Here is a 22,189-nt window from a genome sequence, read left to right as displayed (position 1 = left end):
AAAGCTTCTGTGTGAAATATTAGAGAACACTTTGTTTGTTAGGGAATTAGTTCTGTTCATTTTTTTAATTTTAGATCGTCAAACATTGTCTTTCAGAAGTTACTATTTCGGATTTTTGATGGCTTTGAGGATATGAATGTTGAGTTTGTTTTTGCTTACATGTAATTTTAATTTTTCAAGTACCTTAGTAAAAAATTGCGTACCAGAAGGCATTTCTCGGCTACAAAAATTATGGCTTTGGCTTTGATAACGTTTACTTTTGGTTCTCGATTTCAAATATTAATTAATTTTCGTTCAACTTATTTCTGAATATTAGAGTTGGAACAGTTGTTTTACTTTTGACTTTTTCCTCCATGCTTGGTGTTGTTAGATTGTAAGCTTTTGACGCTTCAAGATTTTTTTTAATCGTTTTCCCTTTTCATTAACATTGGCGATGTCTAATGGTTTTCACAGCCTTACACGATTTTTGTTACTTAATTATTTGCTTTACCGGAAGGTTCCGACTTAAACTCTTTTGCAACATTTTAAACTTTTGCAAGTTTCTTTTTTTTGACATTTTAAGATTTATTTGTTTTTATTTTTAGAAGGACAAAAGAAGCTTCTGAGAGCCTGCAAGTTCCTTACTTTATTTTCAAGATTTTACAACATTTTACTTGGTCCGCTTAAATTTTAATAAACTTATTTTTTGGGGCCACCGCTTTCTCATAGCGCATCAGTTTGCTTATTTGTAGCGTTTGGTTTGAACAACTCTAACTTTAATCATTTGCTAATATCTTGCGAATTAAAATTAAAATTTGCGAATCAGTTTAATTTCGAAAGTAACTATGGCTTCTTCTCGAAGCATATTGTGAATTACTGTCTGATCTTTAAATTTAATTTTGCGGTGCGGTCTCGTTTTGAGACTGTGGACAGTTTGATGATTAGGCATTGAATTCCTAATAGGACGTTTCAAAATTTTTATTCAAAATTTTCAAATTTGTTGTCCTGTCGTTTGAAAAAAAAGTTTGAAAAAAAATCAGGCACTGAATTATAACATAAAAAAACGCCACATTCCTGTTGCAAAACAATCCAAATTTATATAATATTTTAAAAATTTTGTAAGACTTTTTGTTGGCGGGCAAAATTAGTACAAGAGACATGAAAGTTAGTACGTCACGTAGAATTAAGAAGTGAAATCACTACCAATTGTAACAAAAACTTACAATTCTAATTCTCTTAAAGCTATTTTTTGTGAGGCAACAAATCAATTAGAACAATCTCAACACATTGTGAAAAAATAATTTATTCCTCGTTGTAATTCCACAAAGAAACATCGATGAACCTAAACAATTTTCATTATATTCGATAATTTTCATTTTCTCAGAAAGAAAAAGAGCCGGATGACAAGATGAAAAAGGAGGAGGAAGCCAGGAAAAGACAACAAGAGCAAGAAGAGGAAGAAGAGAAAGAGAGATTGAGCAAAATGCCGGCTCCTCCGCCATACACTGAGAAAGATTCCGCCTCTAACAGTTAGTTCTAATTTGAGCGGCTGTCCTGCTTTTCGCCCCAATTCATTTAACCTCCTATCATTTTACCCCAATTTTATTCCGTTATATAATTAGTACTAATAAGTTATTAGAATAATCATTTGTCCGTGGGACTTGATATGATACTATCACACCCTAATATTGGATTAAAATTATATCCGCTTAGTTATGAGAAAACATGGGTGTAATGTCGACTGCTCATTTGCCGGGCTAAATGATGGAGGATAATGGGTATCATTAGAAAGCAAATAAAGCGTAAATTAATTGACAGTTTTTCTACACTTCGTTTCTTTTTCCAGTTCTACACATTTTGAGAACAATAAATTTGTCCAATTTTGCGTCACTTTTGTTCTATTTGGTATTTTTTGGCCAAATTATTATTTTTCCGACCCCTCTTGAGGGGGAGGGGGGAGGAACTATATACTCAAATGGGTTTTTGTTCAGACAATTTTGGCTGATCGATATATTCATCGTAGAGAGTAGAGACTGGTATAATGAAAGCTTGTCCAGCGTAGAATATGGAAATAAAAGGATTATTTTTGATCTGCCGTTTTTTACAGGGAGTCATTGAGGTTTAAACTTTTGAGAAAATATAGGGAATTCCGCTGATTTTATTTAAATTTTCCGGAATTTTTGACTAAAATTTTGCCAAAATTTGTTATTTTTTTAAGTGTTGTCGATTTTGTTTTCAAAGACAAAAAATATGGTCGGCTATTTTCATTTGTCAAAAATTTCCGTCAACAATTCTGGCTAAATATTTGACAAAATATTTATTTTTGTCAAAAAATTCTGGCTAAAAATTTGACAAAATTCTGACTTTTTCATCAAAAACAGCACGAAATAAATTTCTGTAGTCCACTTTGATTAAATTTGCAAGAATTGCACACCCAAAACACCATTAACACAGTCTTTGTCGACTCAAAATGGAATTATTTCTACTTCAACTTCCGTTGAGAAAGCTCTGTAAATGAAACTTTGCTTTTTTTGCTAACTTTTTTCGTTGATTATCAAAAACGCAGAATTTATTATTGATTTTTTTAACTAACAAAATATCTATATCTATGACATTCGAATAATTCAGTGTTCTTAATGGACAAACAGCATTAGCAAGGCTAGTTTTGGACCAATCTTGGACTGTTCCCATCCAAAAATATTTCGGATTGTAATCAGTCGGTCTTTTTTATTTCTTAATTAAAATTTTTTATTTTTTGAATTTTTATTTTTATTAATTAAAAAACAGAACATTTCAAATCAAAGCTTACTAGTGATAGGTCTGATTGGCTTCCGAATTAACTCCTAACTAACTTAGCTGGTTTTTTGCATGAAAGCTTATAGTCGTTTTGACTGTTGAAATTTTTTGATTTTTAAATGAAAAATGGCTTACTGAACTTTGCCTCCATTTTTCTCTGAATTTGGTCAACGTGTAGCTTAGTGTCGGCAAGGGAAAAATGCTTCTTCTTTCTATTGAAATCAAATTCAATCTCTATTGCGGTTTTACGCCTTAAGTTGTGGTTTTCTGGCTTTGATATTACTAGATTACACATTTTAAAAATTTTTTTTTAGGTATTTGCCCATTTTTCACGTTTTCTAGTTTTCTACTTCGTCTTTCTACTGAATTCAAAATCAGTCTTTTTTGCGGTTTTGCGCCTTACGTTTCGACAAGATTTCACATTTTCTTTATTTTTAGGTATTTTTCCAATTTTTCTTATTTTCTAGTTTTGTCTCATTGTCATGTTATTGACAGTTCATATATCAAGATATTGGCGTTCAAAATAAGGCACTATCGATAAAGCTAAATTCTTTATAAGCTGTAGATATTTTGTATTTTTACGGCTTCGACACTACTTTCTTGAAAGGTTCAATTGAAATTTTTAATTTTGTCTCTAACTACCATTTTTGCATTGTCTTTTAGTGGTATGAAATCTCCTGCACAATGAACCAGATTCATTGGCGTTTCATAAAGGAATAGATGAGCCGATATTCTGATATTAGAAGATGGATGATGGATTCAATGACTTTGAAAAAAATCCTTTTGCAAGATAATAAACACGACCTTTGCAAATTTGTTCCTTTTATTGTCTGTTTGTTGCCTAGTCTAGTTAATTACGGGCTAAATATGACATTATGGTTGTCATTTTGTCAAGGAAATGTGTTAAGGGGTTGGTGTCAAAAAGCGTAATTTTTGATTTTTGTCATTTTTGACGTTATTTTTGCTGACATAAGACATATTCTGGAAAATTTCAGGCCTCAAGAGCTTCCTTTGGAAGAATAAATGAACCTATTTAATTATTTTATTTTGTAATTAATGGCTTTCATGTCTTTGGAATTATTTTCGAAAAATACATAATTTTGCCATTTTTCTTTTTTGTCTGCTTGTTACCTAGTTTCCTTAATGTCAGGTCGCATAATACATTTTTGGTGCTCAAAGAAGGTGAAATCGAACATATTTTGAGGGCCAAAGTATGGCTTTACGGCTTTGAAAGCGTTTCATGTCAAGCTTTAATTGATTTTTTGTTTGTCTATTTGTTGTTATTTTTGTAAACGCATAAAAAATAGAATACCGAGAGTTCTTAACTCCCTTCTATAGAGTTATTGGTATTTGTTCTTCTATGGGATATATTAGTTGGTTTCTTATGTCTTTCATTACTTTGAAATTAATTATTTCATAAATAAGCGAATTATTTAATTTTCCTGTTTTTGCTCTTTGTTGTCTAATTGTTAACAAGCCTTATTAAGTACTGGTTCGATATCTTTTCAGGTGAATTATAAGTTATTTTGTTTAGTTTCAGTTTTATTTTAATTTTGTTATTAAGTTTTGTTTTTAAAATGGACAAAGTTTTTGTGTTTGTATGTAATTAATTTTGTTGTTTGATTGTGCTGTTCGTCTTGACGCGCTTTCTTAATATTGGCATATATCATCAATCTAAAGCATCATTTTCTTTACTTCACTAATTTATTTGCTTTGGAGGCTATCTTTTCGTTCATACACCATTTTTTTTGGAAAAAACTTGAATTTTGGTGAACAATTATGCAAAAATGTGGATGAGCGGGGTCGGAACCTTTTGTATGATCGCACATTACCAAGCCTCCTTGTTTTTATTAAGATTTGGACAATTACGTGTTTTTGACATAAGCGCAGCTATAGCAAGGTTAGCTTCGGTCTAATCGTGGATTTTTGAAATCAAAAGGATTCGAAAAATAATGAGTGAGCTGTCACATTTTTGTCTATTTTTTCATGCCATTTACAGACTAGTCAGTTTTAACTTCACGGTTCTATTAATGAAATATCCCATTTTCGTTCAAACAAGGCCAGATAAACATACATTGTTTTTAGATGATAGCTCATGGTTATGGCTTGGCTTCCACAAAGTGTTTTAAAATTGTTTTTTTATGGTCTTATGGCTTAGTTTACTTGACCAAATGTCCATGTGGCTTCCCAAAAAACATACTTTCAGTTAATACCTAGTGGATCTAATGACTGAATATTTGTTATGAAAAAATAACATAACCGACAAACATAGAGCGCATTGCTCTCAAACGACAGGCGATCGACTAGCTGCGGTTCAGCGCTCAGAGATGGTAGTGTCGGGGGAGTGGGTGTGAGCGGAGTACGGGTGAGGGGAGCTATAGGGGGAGTGGGAGGGTTGGAGACGAGAGGGGTTTCAAACCACCAGGTAGCGGAGGGTGGTCTGGGGGTGTGAGCGGGGTTGACTTCGACAAATTTTCAAAATTAAGAACCACCTTCCCACCATTAAACTGCCTCAAAATAGTTTTGGTTGAATTTCATTCTTAAGACTGTTTATGCGTAAGGCTCTGAGCGAACTTAATGCACTCTGAGCGTTACCTATTTGTCCTGCATTTGAGGATGAAAAGTCAATTGGGTCAGACAAATCGGTCAAGCAAAAAATTGCATGAAAAGCCCACAGAACTAATATAATTGCCAGAAATTTATGTGAGAGCAATTAATCAGTGAATTTTGCCCCTTTTTGTTCTCATATTTAACAACGTCTATTAATGACAGGTTCTACCCACTTTCTTGAAAACACCTATTTTTTTGCGCTTCATTTGGTAGATAATTAAGTCAATGTTGAGAGCGGCCGGAACATTATATACGAACGCACATTACCCAGTCTCCGTGAATCACTTTTAGTCGCACCCAAACCAAACTAAGTCGGGTCTTTCCCATTATAGCCCCCATGATAATATAGCTCCCCATTATGGTATATTTACCATGATGGGGGGGGGCTATAGGTTATCTGACCACAAAGCTGGGGGAGGGGGGGGGGGGCTATAATGGGAAACCCCCAAAGTCATCCACGTTTTAAATCTAAACGAGTTTATGCAAAAGAAGCATCTACAATTTAAGTTATGCTTAGATAAAAAAGAATCAGCGAGCTCAGGAAAGAAAGTGTCCACACGTCAAAGCCCCGAACCAGCACCACCTAGCGAATCCGAGGTTCTTGATCGTGAAGATTCCCAGCCAAGAAAAGATACGGGAACAGTTGTGCGATCTTCAGCGGGTACAGGGGCAATGGCGGGTGCACCAAAACGCCGGGTCTCTCGTAGGACTAAACGAAGTACGAAAACGGCGGATGAATCCAAAAAAATAGCCGAGAGCGCTGACGAAGAATCGGAAAAAACGGATGATGAAACGGAAAAACAGGCAAAGAGTGACGATTAAATTTGTCTGACAACCTTAAAGGGAATTTTGCATTGTATTTTTTGATGTCCAAATTCGAGAGCACACGACAATCTGCAAAGTTAAGTTCGAGATTACTACCAATAGCAAGATTGAAAACAAAGAAGACAAACTGAACGGCAAAATAGAAATGAGCAAAGTTTGAGTTCCAATGTTGCAGTCCACAATTCATCAGATCAGTTTTGGGTAATTAGTTTGGGCTCACGTTAAAAGAGTTAAACGATTCACTTGCAGAAGTTCTGAAATCAGGAAAAAGTATTATTGAACACATCAAAGTAAATAGCCAAAAAAGGTCATTCCGCCAAACGCACAACCTGATTGAGTCAATTTAGTTATTGGGTTCTGGCGATCAAGAACCTCGGATGATACGCTAATCCGATTGCATTACAGAAAGACCCAATGGAAGCCGAAAGATTCAACCCTAACAACTAATCATTTGAGAAAGGTCTTGATACAAAATACAAGGACAGCATCCCTTCTAAAAACCCTTGATAGTTCAGCTGTCAAAACTCAAAAGCACTTACTTCAAAATGTTAAAACATTTGTTTTCAATTACTCCATTGTACATTCCCTTATATTCCGTTTTATGTTTCTACTGAATTTATAACTTGATAATACTTTGACTACTCGTTTTAGGACTGAGCAAAAAATTCCAAGTCTACAAGTCTACAAGACTTAATTCCCATATACCGATTGTTCTTGTAATCACATTGAAACAATCAATTGACAGAAACATCCGATTTTTTTGACCATCTAAGCTAATTTCAGTTTGGTGCAATCGTGGCCGATTAAAAATGATCTCGAGCTAAAGTTAATCCTCAATCAGATGCTCTTTTGGCACTTCAAAAAGAAGAAAAATTAATCGATCTTCCCTCTCATTGCCGAGATTACAAGTTATGAGTGACTACCCCTCTCATCGGATGGTAAGAGTTCCTTAATGAAAAAACTGCTGTATTTGGGTGAGCACTTAATCTTAATTTTAACTACCATTAGTTTTAAAAAACTAGAAGAAACTTCAAAGCGCAAATGCTGCCACCATTTATTGCGAGATTCTAAAGTTGAAACGCTAGCGAATGTTTGAAAAACTTCAGAAATGCTTATAAACATCAATATGCCAATATCTCCATGTTATAAATTTGAAGTTGACCTTTCTCAACTTTATGCTACGGGCTAAATTGCTCTTTTCACGACGCGGATTCCTCAAAAGGTAAGCTGTTATCTCTCTCTAAAGAATGAAGAGTACTAAATAAATTAGGATTTTTTTACAAATTTACATTAGGTATATAGTTTACATGGCATTAAACAAACATTTGTAGCTATCACCTAATCAACATACTTAACTCAATTAGTTCTTTTGGGTAGAAGTACTAAGGCAAACATGTAATACACCAGCACACCTAGGGTGATTAAAACAGTCCCAGTTGACAATACTTTCCACAATGTTGACTGCAATTCTGCTCCCTTTTTCGACTTTTTGGAGGATGTTCCTTCTGAACCCTGTTCGTCTTGTCGTCTCTGAATGACATACTGTCTTTTAATAGACCTCTTAGATGTCCACACTTCGTTCTGCTTTCCAATAGACTTTCTGTACTTGTCAATTGGCACCGATTCTGCACCGGGTGGGCCCCGCTTTACCATTATCACTATAGGCCTTCGAAGGGAGGCAAATGACAAGTTTTCATCATAATTTCATATTAACCTCAAAACAATGAATAGAGAAAATGGTCATGCTTGAACGAATTAACTCTTAACAAGAGACCCGATTTGATTGCCGCTGTTTTCATAGTCACCAAAAAACATTTCTAGCTGTTTTTACAGGGACATCGAACGCCAATCATGAGAAAAGAGCACAAAGCTTAACGAACAATAGTCGAAAATAGACTGTCTAAGCAGACCACTAATTTTAGTCTATTTAGCACGTGCGGCATTTCTTGTTTCAAATTCACTCAAATTAGTGATCGAAACGACACGTCTCCGGTACTCCTATTCGAGTTGTAAAAATTAACGCTGATACAATAGCAGGCTGCGATGTGGGTGGTCATTAAACAAGTATTGAAATCAATTATACAAGCTCCATTCCACAATATTTTTATAAAAACAAAGAATTTTATATGAAACAAGAACGAAGTACTATCAATATATAAATCGAAAATGAAGAAAAGATCTTTTCCGTTTGTGCCCCCCCCCAGCTTAGTGGGTGCATAATATTTGCACCCCCCGACGAACGTGCCATATTTTTGCATAACGATTTACTATGTAATGGCACGTGTGTAACTGGGGGGCGCATAACGTACTGGGGGGACTCAAACAGAAAAGATCCAAAACAAAAATAGAAACAACAGCTTAATCAAGAAATCAACGACTGATCACACCAAAATCAATTCCATCGGCGCAAAAGCAGAGTTATTTTAACATCCGATCTCTAGTTCCAATTTTAAATTGTAGTTCATTTACCATACCTGCACACGAACAAATAGAGCATAAATCATGCACCAAGAAAATTCCCTTGTATAGACAATTTCTAAAAAAATTGCTCCTAAAGAATTTTCTACACCTCAAAAATCTCTCAAAAAACCTGGTGTAAACAAAAACCATATTCCTTTCGCTCCTCTCTTCAAATTTGTTCAGCAGCTAAGCAATTATAAACAAGCAGTCAAACAAGCATGTGTGGCATTGCCTGTTTCAAATTCACTGAAATTATTGATTGAAAAAGAAAGGCCTCCAGTACTCTTATTTGAGTCATAAAATTAAAACCGATATAACAGCAGGCTGAGAAGATGTGGGTGTCCATTAAACAAGTACTGAACTAAAAAAGCTCCATTCTATCAAAAAAAAGCAAAATAATAGTAAAAACAGTATTTATTAGCCTCGGAAACAAAACTTCTTAGTTTTGACACCCCTTGAAGCAGATAATTAGTTTTTAAAAATCGAAACTGTGCTACAAAGGTTTACGATCGAACATTTTAATATAGCGGTTGCCCGACTGCAATGAAAAAAAATTCTCAGAAACTGAAAAACTACAATTTGGAAATTTTGTAAAACCACAGCTCACAGGAGGATGCAAACCGTCACAAATCAGCCAACAACCATAGCGTAACGTTATTCAATGTTATGAAATTCGGCTCAACAGCAACTTGAGATATTTTTTTCGTAGAATTACTCAATAATTTAACATGATCTTCAAAATTTGGGTCCAAAAGTTTAGTCCAGCTCTTAGCCCTCACCTATTAGCTCTAATAGCAATCAGCGTCCCGAAATGAGCAGAGCTGACATACAAACTTTCAATGAGAACAGATTAATTAAATCTTTTTATTAAATGATGAGATGTTAGATTTTGATTTAAAATCTCTGCATAACTTACTGCTCCTTCTATTAGCTGCTCTCAGATAACCTTCAGTCAGAGAGACACACTCAATTGACCTCATCCTTCTGAATTACAGAAAAGTCAAATTGTGAGAGTGAGTTAAATCACGTGTGACGAAAACTTATTCACTCGAATGAACAAAAACTCGCTCCACTAAGAGTGAAAAATGACGTCACGCATGCAATTTGTTTGAAACTGCATGAACGAATGAACAAAAATGGTCGAAACAAAAATCCTGACGACGAAATGAATAACAAGAGACGGCCAATAATATCCCCAGTTTTTGCGTTGCGGCTATTGAACAAAACGGTAACACGCCTATGAACAACAGAGAAGCTATTATATTTAAGGAACATTGGATATGCAAGATCACCCATTAAAAGAGCTTTTTTAAGAAATCAACGACTGAACACAACAAAGGCAATTGCAGCTGAGCAAAAGCCAAATTATTTTAACATTCGATCTCTATTTCCCAATTTAATTTGTCGGTCATTAAATATACTTGCACACTGACAAACTGGGACCAGGCATCCACTAACAAAAATTATTTGTATAAAAAATTTCCTAGTCTAAAAGTTTTATTTTTAAGAAATATGTAGCAATGAAATGATGCCATACAAAGTAAGATCAATGCTTTCAATTTGAGGAATAGAAATCAAGTTGACTATTTCGGGACTAACGTTTTGACTGTTTTTCTTGTACAGGCAACCAGACAAACATTTAAAAACTTCATTCTGAGAAACGTTTTGTTTTTGTACTTTATTCCCATGCAACTTTCCCCGTGGAAAAATAACATCCTAAAAGCTTACATTTCTTTAACTGTAATCGTATGCCACGACGACAGATGAAAAAGCTTTTCAGTCGTTTAAAATATCATTAACTTTGAATCAGTAATTTTTTAAACATTAGGGTGTTGAAATTTTTCATGTAAATCACTATAAAAATGAATTCGAAAGTAAATTGAAGTCTGCTTATACTTTAGCGTAACTTTCAAAAGTGTTGCCTTCACTACTTTCATAGTTCACTCTAAACTTACGACTAAAGCCACCCTCGCACCATAAATTGATGTCTCCTCAAAAGTTTCGGCAAATTGTATTCTTAGAGACTAGTAAGGCATACGGCTCTAAGAGAGCTGCTTTAACCACTTCATTCCCTTCGGGTTTTAACTGTTTATACCGTTTTTGTGAACAAAAGTTAAAAACGTCAGACGAGTAATCGGTCAAGCACAAAATTGCATAAAAATACAACAGGACTAATATAATTGCAACAAACTTTGTTTGAGAGCAATTAAAAATTTCAAAAAATTTTCACTTTGAAAATGTCACCCATTTCCTTATCCTGAATTACTTAATATGAACAAGTTCGCCCAAAATTTCCAACTTATATTACTGCTCGTGCCTTTGATCGAACATGACCATCTTTTCGACGTTGACATGCCAGAACCCGGTGTCTGCAGTTTGGTGGTTGAGGTATGAATGCAAGGAGCATAAAATTATCTTTTTCTCATCCGCATAACCCTTTTCATTTTTCAGAGGACAAAAATTCTTTGTTCTATACCAACTTAATTTCGAGAATGACAATTCAAAACTCATTTCCTCTAAGATTCAACATGTGTTTTGAAAACTCATTTGGTCAGATTGAATTGTAAGAAAATGATATTTAGACAAAATATAGACAAATTTATGGTTTGATCATACAGCATTAAATAAAAGACAGATTAATGGCATAAATTATCTACACAAGTTATCAGCATCTTGACTGATTAGTTACCAAAGAGGAGGATAGAATAGAGTAAGCTCTGATAAACGAAGGCTCTTTTACAATAGTCACTGCTGGGATCTGTCTCATTTTCCCGAGTGAACATTTTTTCATTAATATGAGGTAAAGTCTATGAAGTAATGTCTTTTGGAACTGATAAGGGTTCACTTAATCCAATAGGAGATGAGACAACCCATTGTAAATCATAAACTCCTTATCATAAAAGTGAGCAAACTTGTCCGATGATAGATGATCATATTCAATTGGCGCTGGGAGAGAGGGGGGCGTTAGGAAACAGATTCCACAACTCGATAGCACAAAAGAAGTTTCAACCAGATTCACTTTTTTCATCTCACTCGAATTTGAAATTTTCACTAAAACAGCACTTCCCACTAACAGGATACACATATAAGAAAGCATTTAATCGGCATAAGATTTTTCTCTATTTTACAAGATCGACCCTAGCAAAATTGGTAATAATTGAAAATTCACGGAAAATTGGCATCGCATTGACTTTCGAAAGTTCAAAAAAAAATCGGATTCCTTCAGGAACATAAAAAACCCAGATTCTAACGCTCAGACTGGTTGTTAAAGATTTCTTTGTATGACTTTGGATGTTGAGGTTTGCAAAGCGATGAAAGAATGAACGTTCTTTAGTAGCTGCCTATTTCTCGTCCACCTGTGGAGAATTAGAAGCTCTTGATAAATGTCTCGGCAGTTGACCTGGCCCTAGCATTGACTGCCAGCTTCATCTCGTTGATCTCTTTGTCAATCTCGTCCAAGAAGGTGATGATGAAGTCAATGAGCTTGTGTTTGTACATCTGCTCCGTGTTCACATTCGTGATCAGGAATGAGATATCATAACCCTGCAAATAGAAATGCGAAATGCAAAGGAAAAAAACTAAATTCCACTATCACCCTTCAATAGTAAAAACATTTTATAGAAAAGGAGTAGGTAACCTCTTTTAAACCATAACTGCAGAACACTCAATCAATATCTGAACTGCCAAAAGTATCTAAACATAGCCGGCAGATTGCCGGAATAGCTGCGAAAGAATAGACTTGCGTGCCATATAATAGAGATAGAAACAGATACAGATCTAAATTGAAGAAAAAAATCTGAAATTGAAAAAATTGAAAACTAGGTAAAAACATTCAGCGATAAATTAATAAAGCTTGCTAAATTTGATTCCGCAGAAGCCTCTTATTAGGGACCTTTACTGCACATATGAGTTCCTTTGACCTTAAACAAATTCAAATTAAACTTAAGTTTTAAAGTGCAAAAGTCATTTTTTTGAGTGAGGTAAGTCACGTATGATCAAAATCTAATCACACAAAAAACTTTTGCTAAAGCGAGTGAGAATTGACGACATGCGCGCAAAAGCCGTTAGTGAGAGGAAGAAGTCATTCAGAAAAGTTGACTTTTTCAGCTTTGTTGTGTGAACAAATGTAAAACGAAAAAAGAGCGTCAGACGACGAAACAAAAAAACATAGCAGGACAAGTCCTGACGTACAATTCAAAGAATTTTCATTCACTAAACAGAAAATTAGACCTAGAACGGACTATGAATGGATTGGAAAAACCATTTAGAAAAAAATCCGATCCAAAAAATCGAAAAAACAGTAAAAATCAAAGTGAAATTGCCGCATGTGAACAAAAAACCACTAGCGAGAAAGCGAATTTTTGTTCAAACATCGTTTTCTCACTCTACTTTAAATTTGGAGCGAAAAAAGTTCACGCCGCAAAACCACTCGCTTTTTCGCTCCACTTCCTGTTTCGGCGTGACCAAAATCACTACTCCAATTTGACATCAAAATCATGAAAATGTGTGAACAGATCTTAAAAAAGACCACGTCCCAATACAATTCAAATTCTTTGAATTGCAAAAAACCAAGAGCACCGCAATATAGCTACGCTCAGCTTACAGCTTCGCAGCTATAAAAACGATTAGGGCTGCACAAATTGAATATTCGATATCCGCAAAAATGGCCTAACATGCTGGCAGTTAACTCACAGCCATAATTACTTTTCTTAGCCTGTAGGGCGTTTTGCATAGCATAAAATGAGGTCGCATAAAGTGGGCTAAAACCATACTTGGCAAAACGTATATTGAATTGTAACAGAATTAGGCGAGTTCCAGGCGAACACATTCATATTATGGTCAATGTTAAAAAGCAAAAGAAATAAAGAGTAGGTCTAAATACCTCAAGTGGTTTCCTGCGGAGAATCTTGAACTGTTCTGCTCTCTGGCACAGAAATCGAGTGAACTTCTTTGTCAGAATCTTTTCAACATCATCTGACTGAAATACAAACACGAAGACTATTAGTTTTCATTTCTCTTTTCACGATTAGGGAGCCCCCTCATCCCCAAATAAATCCTTGTTACCACAATATTCAACTGTGGATAACTGTAAGATACCGTAATATACACTTCATTCCCGATACTTGCCAAGTACAGTAAAAATGGGTCACTGGAAGATTGTTAAGGAATAATACCACTATTTACCACAAAACTTGACTGTATTTTTAAAAACTCTGTAACAGTCTGCCAGCGTCTGTACCTTAAAATATCCAATTCCTTGTTGAAATGATAAATTTAACAAAATTATTTTGACCTTGTTACTCCGATTTTTTAAAAAGAAGAACGCGTTATTATTAACTATTAGTTCTGATCCCTCCAATCAGCAACACTTAGACACTAAGATGCAGACGCTCGCAAAACGAGGACTTCCGCTAGTAACAATCCTTGTGGATAACTTTGGTAAAAAAAAACTGATCAACACCCACTTGTTTAATTTTGATGCTGAGTCTGACTGAGTTGATGGAGGCCTCGATCAGCACCTGTTCGTTCTCACTCTTTGGAATCACAATTGGAGTCAACAGAAGCTCCTTAGAAGATCTAAGCATCATATGCTATATTCAGTAGTCAAATAAAGTATCAAAGTTTCAAGTAACTTGACAAGAAAAAATTGCAGGAATGTACAAAATTTAAAATTGAACTAAATGTGTAATTGCTTTAATCGCTGCCTGAAAATTTGACTTCTAGTAACATAGTGTCTTTAATTAGCCCATTTATTTTAAAATTAGATTACAACAAGGAGGCTCGGTAATGTGCGTTTGCACATAATGCTCCAGAGCTCAATTACCAACTAACCATAAATCGTTTAACAAACAACTACGCGAAAACATTATTAAAACGAATACGTATCAAATCAGCTCACTAATAACGTTAGTTTATACCTCAAATGAAGCGATTGAGAACCATTATTATCCATAATATGTCAGATAACAAAGAACAAAAAAATCAATTAGATCTAACAAGAAAGCGGCGTCGCAACCGTTAAAACCATAAGCTATTCGTGGAAAACATTAAACACCATTCAATTGCCCTTTTTCAAGGCCAATTGTTTAGTGTGATAATGTGGCAAGGAAACAGAGATGTGGGCAAATATCCAGAAATCATACTTAAATGAAGTACCAAAGCAAAGAAACTGTTGGTAGGAAATGAAACAGTTATTAAAATTGGAGCTTGATTCACTAGAAACCAGATGCAACCTGTTGTTACAGAGATGAAGATACAAAATTGACGGAAATGAGATTAAAAGAGACAAGCTCAAAAATCGAATGACTTTATTGGAACAAATATTTTCAAGAATTCAACCAAACCATCAGCTTTCAATTTAAAACAAAAAACTTAAAACTAAAACCATTGAAAACTTTCAATGGACAGCTTGGGTCTCCTTTGATTTTATATATTTTTTCTTTGCAAAGCGTTTTTGCAAAAAAGGCACCAAAAATATTAATCCACAAAAATTAATCAGAAAAAGACTACAAATATTAATCAGTAACGAAAACTAACGAAACCATTTTTGAAAAAACATTGGTACGCTCTTAAGACGTCAGTCAAAACATATTCAACGCCGCAAATTTTGTTTGAAGCAGTAAAAAAAATTATGAGCTCCGCCAATAAAGAAAAAAAATTACTTGTTGACTACAATGAGATCAAAATAGGGAAGCACAAAAAACATTCATTAAAATTGAATGAAATTTATTAAAACCATTAGCTATAAACAAAAACATTTATATTGATACATTTAAACCTCCAAAGAAGCCTTTAAGGCCATGTCAAGAATAAGCTGTGTGCCAACAAGAACGACAATTAGCAGCAAATTCCAAAAAAAACATCGAGATAATTTTAGCGAGAGAACGGTTTAGCAGCCGTTAAAAATGCACGCTATTCAATGAAATCTTTACAAACGTGTTTTGCCCATTCTTTCCCTGCCAATTGGAGCTATCTTCAATGGGATAATTTGAAAGGGGGAAACAAAACAGCCTCAAATATAGGAACATGTGCAAAATTCACAAAACGTTTGAAATTTCTTAGTAAGAAAGCCCAGAAATCATCAGTAAAAAATCAAAACCACTACAAGAGTATTTGTTAGGTCAACTGGAAGAACTTATCATATTTTTCCGGTTGAGGCTGAGACTAAGCTACATCTTGACGGAAATAAGATAAAAATTAGCAAGTTCAATGACATTTTCTTGAAACAAAGTAATTCAAAGTCCTAAAAGGCATTAGATAAAAACTGAAAGCACTGCATAGGTTCACCAATTGCTCTCAACGAACCCACTTTGATTGTTGATTTAAAAAGAAGAAGTCTTGAAGCTGCAAAAAGAATGATAAAAGAAGGCTAAACCCCAATTAACGTTTACGAAAATTGAGCTTGTCTCTGAAGACATAAACACACACACACACACACATGTATATATATATATATGTTATATCTTAAATATATATATATATATATATATATATATATATATATATATATATCTTAAACAATCTTCAATTGGAGTGGCATTCACTCACTTGATCGCATCTCGTTTAATTAAAGTACAAAAATCAATTTGAGTGACGGAGGCATTTGTGAGGTAAGTCACGTGACAAAAATTTAATAGCGCGAATGAACCAAAAAAACTAGCTCCTCGAAGAGTGAAAAACAATGTCTCTCACACGCATTTCAGTTCAAATTGTATGAACTAATGAACAAAAAGCAGATTTGAAGTGATTGTGACATCATATCGTCGTAACAAAAATTTTGACGACGATATAAAAAGATCATAGGACAGGTACTGAATAGCAGTGCAAAGAATAAAATTAAATAATGACCTGGCAAATAACATTTTCATATTAACTGCATACTAAGACAATCAACAAAGCTCTCGACCCTACTTGAGCAAAAACGCACAAAAAAGTGAAAAAAATTGAAGCTCTAATGTTTTAACAATGACTATTATCAATATCAAAAAAAGAAAAATGACTACACACCGTTAGATTGTGTAAAAAATACAGCAATCCCTCAGACCGAGAAAGCATTAGTGGTGAACAGAAACAGACAAATTGATTAACATAACCCCAATTGATCTCTCCCTAACGAGATTAAATCATTACAATGAAGTGAAAAAAGTACAAAATAGTAGCAAAACTCAAAAATCCACTGAAACTTTGAAGAAAAAGGTGTCAAATCCATAAAAACCAGTAGCTGTTACATCGAATTATTAATTTCGTTCATTAATACCTCATTAGCAACCGATCAGACCTGTCATCAATGATATTAAAGTATACCCGAACTAAAAAAAAACAACAAACGTCGGGCGAACTGCTTTGAACGAACCAGCGAGCGGTTGGCTTCGTCAGTAGTTAGCTATGGTTTTGCAAGGTTAGCTTTAGCTTGAAGGTGCGTGAGGTGAGCGCAAAGGGGTCACCGGGGGGTCTTTGGCAGCAAACATGGCCCTTACGGCAGGAACGTTGTGCAGGGGTGGGATTAGGCCGTAAAGTTCGAGGGGGGCTGATGGAGTAGAGGGGTGAAGTGGGGGGGGGGGGTGGGAGAGAGTCTCAAGAAGCGCCTTTCACGCGAATCGCATACGTGGAGACTACTGAGCTGAAAGGCTCTAAGAGAACTTAATGTCCTCTGGGCGCTACCTGTCTATCACGTTTTTGAGGATAAAAAGTCAAATGAGTCAGACGAAAAATCTGTCAAGAGAAAAATCGCTATAAAAAAGACTACATGACTAATATAATTGCTAAAAAACTTCGTTTGAGAGCAATCAAAAAGGGGCAAAAATCATATATTCACTAATACTTTCGCTCTCTTTACTACTTCAGCGTGACTAAAATTACCACTCTAATTTGACTTCTCAATGGCGTGAAAAAGCCGAAACGTAAACAGATCACACCAAAAAGACAGCACACCAACACAATCCAAATACTTTGGATGGAGTTGTAAACAAAACTGAGAGAAGTCCAATAAAAGCCCCAGCTATCGCTTTGTAGCTAGTGAAAATTATTAACCGTATCGCGCTTGAAGTCGGATGCCAAAAAAGTCCAGTTATAACTCCTAGTGGATGATTAAAAGCACCATGCTACATACCTCCCTCTAGTTTGTAACATAAATCGCCTCAAATGCAAAATTGCTTACAAATGACGTCAAAGCGCCATAACAATGCTTCCAAGAATTTCTTAGCATAAAACTAAACGACCGAAAAAAAATATCAGCACAAACCTCAGTTGCTTAGAAAAAAGCTTAAGATTTGTCCGTTATTCAAATTTAGACCCATATTTTATACCTACAGGACCGGATGTTTTAAAAATGTCTGCTTACTTCAGTTCCACTTCTGGTTTGTTGTGTCTCTCTACTAGCTGAGAATCGAAGCTCTGCAGATTGAGAGTAGCATCTAGAGTTTGTCGCACTCTTTCCTTGTAATAACCACTCAAGCCTTGTGGCTGGCTTCCAGCTCCTACCTGTCAAAGCACACCAAATTAAACACATAAAAGAACAATTATCAACAAATAATTCCAGTCGTAAGTTATGAAAAACTTTTTGAAACACACTTTAAATAGAATCTTATCAAACCAGACACAAACTTTCCCCACCACCCATTCATTTTCCTGTCGTAGGTAATTGATGAGAAACTACATGAGTTGGATTTAACATGTAAGTTATCTTTCATTAACTCCTTAACGAACATTACCCAGCTATGATTCATTCTACTGATTTCCGCGCGCAACTCGTGGCCCAGAATGAGTCAACATAACGGGTCTAAAAATATGATTGAAACGAAAAGAGTTTGTTCGATGGACATTCAACACTCTTAAACATGAAACACTATTCTTGTTTCTCTCAGTCAACATAGTGCAGGACAGCATGTAAATACAGTTCTATGATGATATGGTTCAACCGAATATGATTTCGATATATTCATTAGAATTGCTTCAGTTTCATATTGGTACAGCTCTTTGACCACCCTTCAATGACCAACCAAGCCATGTTGAAACAGAACAGAGAAAGACGCTTTCATTAAACGTCCCAAACAACAACAAACCTTCAATCGCTAAACAACATCCAACACAATGAAACAACACGCCACTGTTGTAATCATAAATACATATATTAATATTTGTGATAATTGAGCATTCGAAGCATTCACTGTTGATTCAACAATTCAAAATCTGCAAGAATCTTGCAAGATTTTGTATTCATTTGGATGGGTGCTTTATATTTTCTCCAAAAAGAGCTATTTAACAACGTTACTATTACTTACAATGCCAATTAACTAGCAAAAACTGAACTGAACTAGTATTGGGAATTGCTACAGCAACTGAATTTAGATGTGTTTTTCACAATAAATTTCGAAAACAAAACGAATTACGCAAATTGGTTGTTTCTCAAACTGATCCTCATTATGAATTTATTCCTGTCTTTAAAATTTCGCGACAAAAGTAACACCATTGTCGGTACTAAAGCTATAATTATAGTTATTCTATATCGAAAAAGTATGAAAGATGAAAAGATTGGGCAATAATTTGGTATTAAATGGGTATTAATAATTTCTTATCTTGGCTGTGAGTAATTTGAGCTGACATCAAATATACGCACCGACATTATTAAGAAGATCCCTTTTCACGTTCCACAGACTTCCAATCTCCCGACAGCAAAGCAAATCTGAAAAAAAATTGAATCCGTATCATTGAACTTTCATTTGAGAAATGAGGACTTAAACTGAATTTTCTTCGAACAGGACCAATGTAATCTATTATCTGCATGCACAGATAATGTTCCAACACGTCAAATGATAAACTATAAATTTGAAATTGAATCAAAAATTGATAGCAAAATATTATTCTCGATGTTAACTTGTCAAGTAATTGAACATAATCAAACTCATACTATATGCGCAGGTTGAAACGTAATTTTGCAATAATTTAAAGTTCTGTTGGCTTCTTGAATTATTGTAGTAACGTGTTTTTGAAAAAATGTTTGCAATGCAATTTCAAACAATTGGCAATGCAAAGTCTTTACTACTAAATTTTCCCAAGTCAATTCGCGGTCATCAATTTTGAACAGGCGACATTTTGTCCAAAAATTTCAAGAGAATTTTACAAAATCGCGAACGAAAAGCAATTTTTTCTTTTAGAAAATTTTTTCTTTTTGAATTTAGTAACACAAGATTTTTGACATTTAAACGGTTTGCTTCACAAAATTTGTGTTCTTACAGAAAAAAAACTTATTTGGCATTCTAAAACTGTGCCTCTTTGTTAATCAAGTCCTCCAGCAAAATTCAAACAATCATTTGAATGATCTGATACTGAAATCCAATATTTGATAAAAAAAACTACCAGCAAATCAAGAGCAAGAACGAGAACGGCGAAAATACCTCAAAATTAGTAATTTTGGGACAGAATTAGAAACATAACCGACTAACATCGGGCGAATTTCTCTCAAACGAAAAGTCGCGGTTGGCTTCCGTAGTAACCAGATGGGGCTTGGGGATGCTAGCACGGTGGGGGGGGGGTAGGGTTGTGCGAGAGCTGGACGTGAGAGGGTCCAAATCGCCAGGTTGGAGAAGGGTAGACGCAGGTGTCGTGGTGATGGAGGGTTACAGAGTCTAACATTTACGACTAAGAACCACCCCCTCACACCATAAAATTGTCTCCTCAAAACTATCGGTGAATCTGATACTTAGAGGACTAGTAAGGCTCTGAGAGAGCTGCTCGCACACTCAATACCCTCCAAGCACTACCTGTTTATCCCATTTTTGAGAACGGAAGGTCAAATGGGTCAGACAAAAAATCAGTCAAGAGAAAAATCGCATAAAAAGACCTCAGGACTAACATCATTGCTACAAACTTCGTTTGAGAGCAATTAAACATCCAAAATTTTAAACGCCTAACGTAAGCGTTTGAAAAAGGATTTGATAGATGTCTTCGAAGAGGGACTCGGTTTTACGGTTTACAGTAACTGCGTGCTTTGTTAGGCCGAGCACCATATTATTAAGCGGGCTGGATGACAACACATTTGCATTCCAATACAATTTAAAAGATCATAGCCAATTAATGTCGGAAGAATGGCTCTCGAACGACTAACGGGGACTCGATTTTATTGTAGCCTGCTTGAGCCAGAGAGAGGGGGCCGGGTGTAGGAAACACTAATAAATTTAAAAGGAAAAACTCATCACAAAGCAAAAAATTTCACAATTCTTTCAACACAGTTAGAAAAATTGTGATAAAGTTAAAAAACTGATGTTATCTTATTTTAATCAAAATTCATAGAGTCTACAATTTATAGTTCTGCTTTGCTAGTGATTTTAACTACGTGTTTGAGATAACAAAAGCAACAACTTATGCTTGAAAAAACATGATTTTTAGCGGTAAAATTTACTATACTTCGCAGAAAAGCACTTGTCAAGCAAGTTGGAACTCATTGTTAATTGTTTACTTACCGAACAAAATATAAGATTGGGCTGGAACTTGAGAACCATTCCAACCATGTTTAAAAAGAACGACCACTCTTGTGGTACCAGAAGCAATAAAACTAAAAAGCATCACGAAAATTGCCGAACCGAAAAACAATGAAAACTGAGTGAAGTCAATTGTTAGAAAGGTTGATGAATTCAAGTAGGAAAAACTGAACGAAAATCGATCAAAAGCTGTTGAATTGAACACAAATACGAAACTTTATGCTGAAACAATCTAAAACACATTTTGCTACTTCTGAAGTGTTGTTCAATTAACGCAAGAAAAGAGGAAAAGCTGATAACTAGATACGAGCTGAGTACCGCAGACTCATTTCTTACAATTGCACTTATTCTAATCCAAAAATAGACCATAAAAACCGACCACGACCCGAAAGCAATTAGCCAAACAATTGAAAATAGGCAGGAATTTTCCAATAAAATGAAGCCCCGAAGTATCTGGCATAATTTAGAAATACGTCGGCAAAAACAAATAAAAAGTTTTGTTCTGGTATTGTTCTTTCGTACTAATCTATCAAAACTAGCAATTAGAAGTTAAATAAAAAATGCATTACTAAAATTTGTGAAAAATTGTTGTTTGATTGGGAAGACTTGAGACAAAAAGGACACGTGAATATATTATTCTTCCAACGGAGGGTCCATTTTACCATACCTTGAAGAAGAAAAAATGTTCCAAAAACCTTAACTCGTTACCTCTTTATATAGCTAAATCAATATATGAAAGGAGGATTGCTATTTATGGCAATAAAATGAGAGCTATACAAGTTTTTTCTCCACAAAAACCCTTCAGTTGATTTTGAGGACAACGTTTTGAACTGAAGACATCTACAGTAGATTGTTACTTTTCTGAAACAGTCTGTTATAGCATCTGTGTGTAATTGAACAAAAAAGGGAAAATAATTTCAAAAAAAATCGTGAGCGCAAATAGAAACTAAATTTAGATACATGCTGATTTCCTGCACTTTTCACAACAATCAAAAAGCTTTGCAAAATAGGATGTTTATTATGGTCTTTTACTAAAAAGGGTA

At 34.9% G+C, this 22,189-nt stretch overlaps 3 protein-coding genes across 5 annotated transcripts in view; 1 reads left to right on the top strand and 2 right to left on the bottom strand.

Moving 5' to 3' along the window:
* LOC142349986 (uncharacterized) overlaps positions 1-6,848 on the top strand; it is a 69,120-nt gene extending 62,272 nt beyond the window's left edge. For 2 of the 3 annotated variants that reach the window (XM_075401861.1, XM_075401862.1), the window contains exons 11-12: positions 1,364-1,508; positions 5,903-6,609. In XM_075401861.1, coding sequence (XP_075257976.1) covers positions 1,364-1,508; positions 5,903-6,207 — 450 coding nt within the window. In that variant the 3' untranslated portion in view covers positions 6,208-6,609. The other variant, XM_075401863.1, reaches the window with a different exon arrangement.
* The window catches only part of LOC142350017 (protein O-mannosyl-transferase TMTC3-like), a 197,285-nt gene that overhangs the window by 161,336 nt on the left and 13,760 nt on the right, over positions 1-22,189 (bottom strand). The window lies entirely within an intron of this gene.
* On the bottom strand, positions 11,214-18,410 carry LOC142350019 (actin-related protein 2/3 complex subunit 4-like). The gene is made up of 5 exons (XM_075401920.1): positions 18,381-18,410; positions 18,011-18,150; positions 14,136-14,247; positions 13,553-13,648; positions 11,214-12,213 (listed from the first exon to the last, which is right to left on the bottom strand). The coding sequence occupies exons 1-5, from the start codon at positions 18,393-18,395 to the stop codon at positions 12,037-12,039; spliced, it is 540 nt and encodes a 179-aa protein (XP_075258035.1). The 5' UTR covers positions 18,396-18,410; the 3' UTR covers positions 11,214-12,036.

Source organism: Convolutriloba macropyga, chromosome 11, assembly GCF_964194025.1.
Source record: "Convolutriloba macropyga chromosome 11, txConMacr16.3, whole genome shotgun sequence".
Lineage (NCBI taxonomy): Eukaryota > Metazoa > Xenacoelomorpha > Acoela > Convolutidae > Convolutriloba > Convolutriloba macropyga.
The sequence above is the reverse complement of the archived record's forward strand: the minus strand, read 5'-3'. Positions and strand labels throughout refer to the sequence as shown.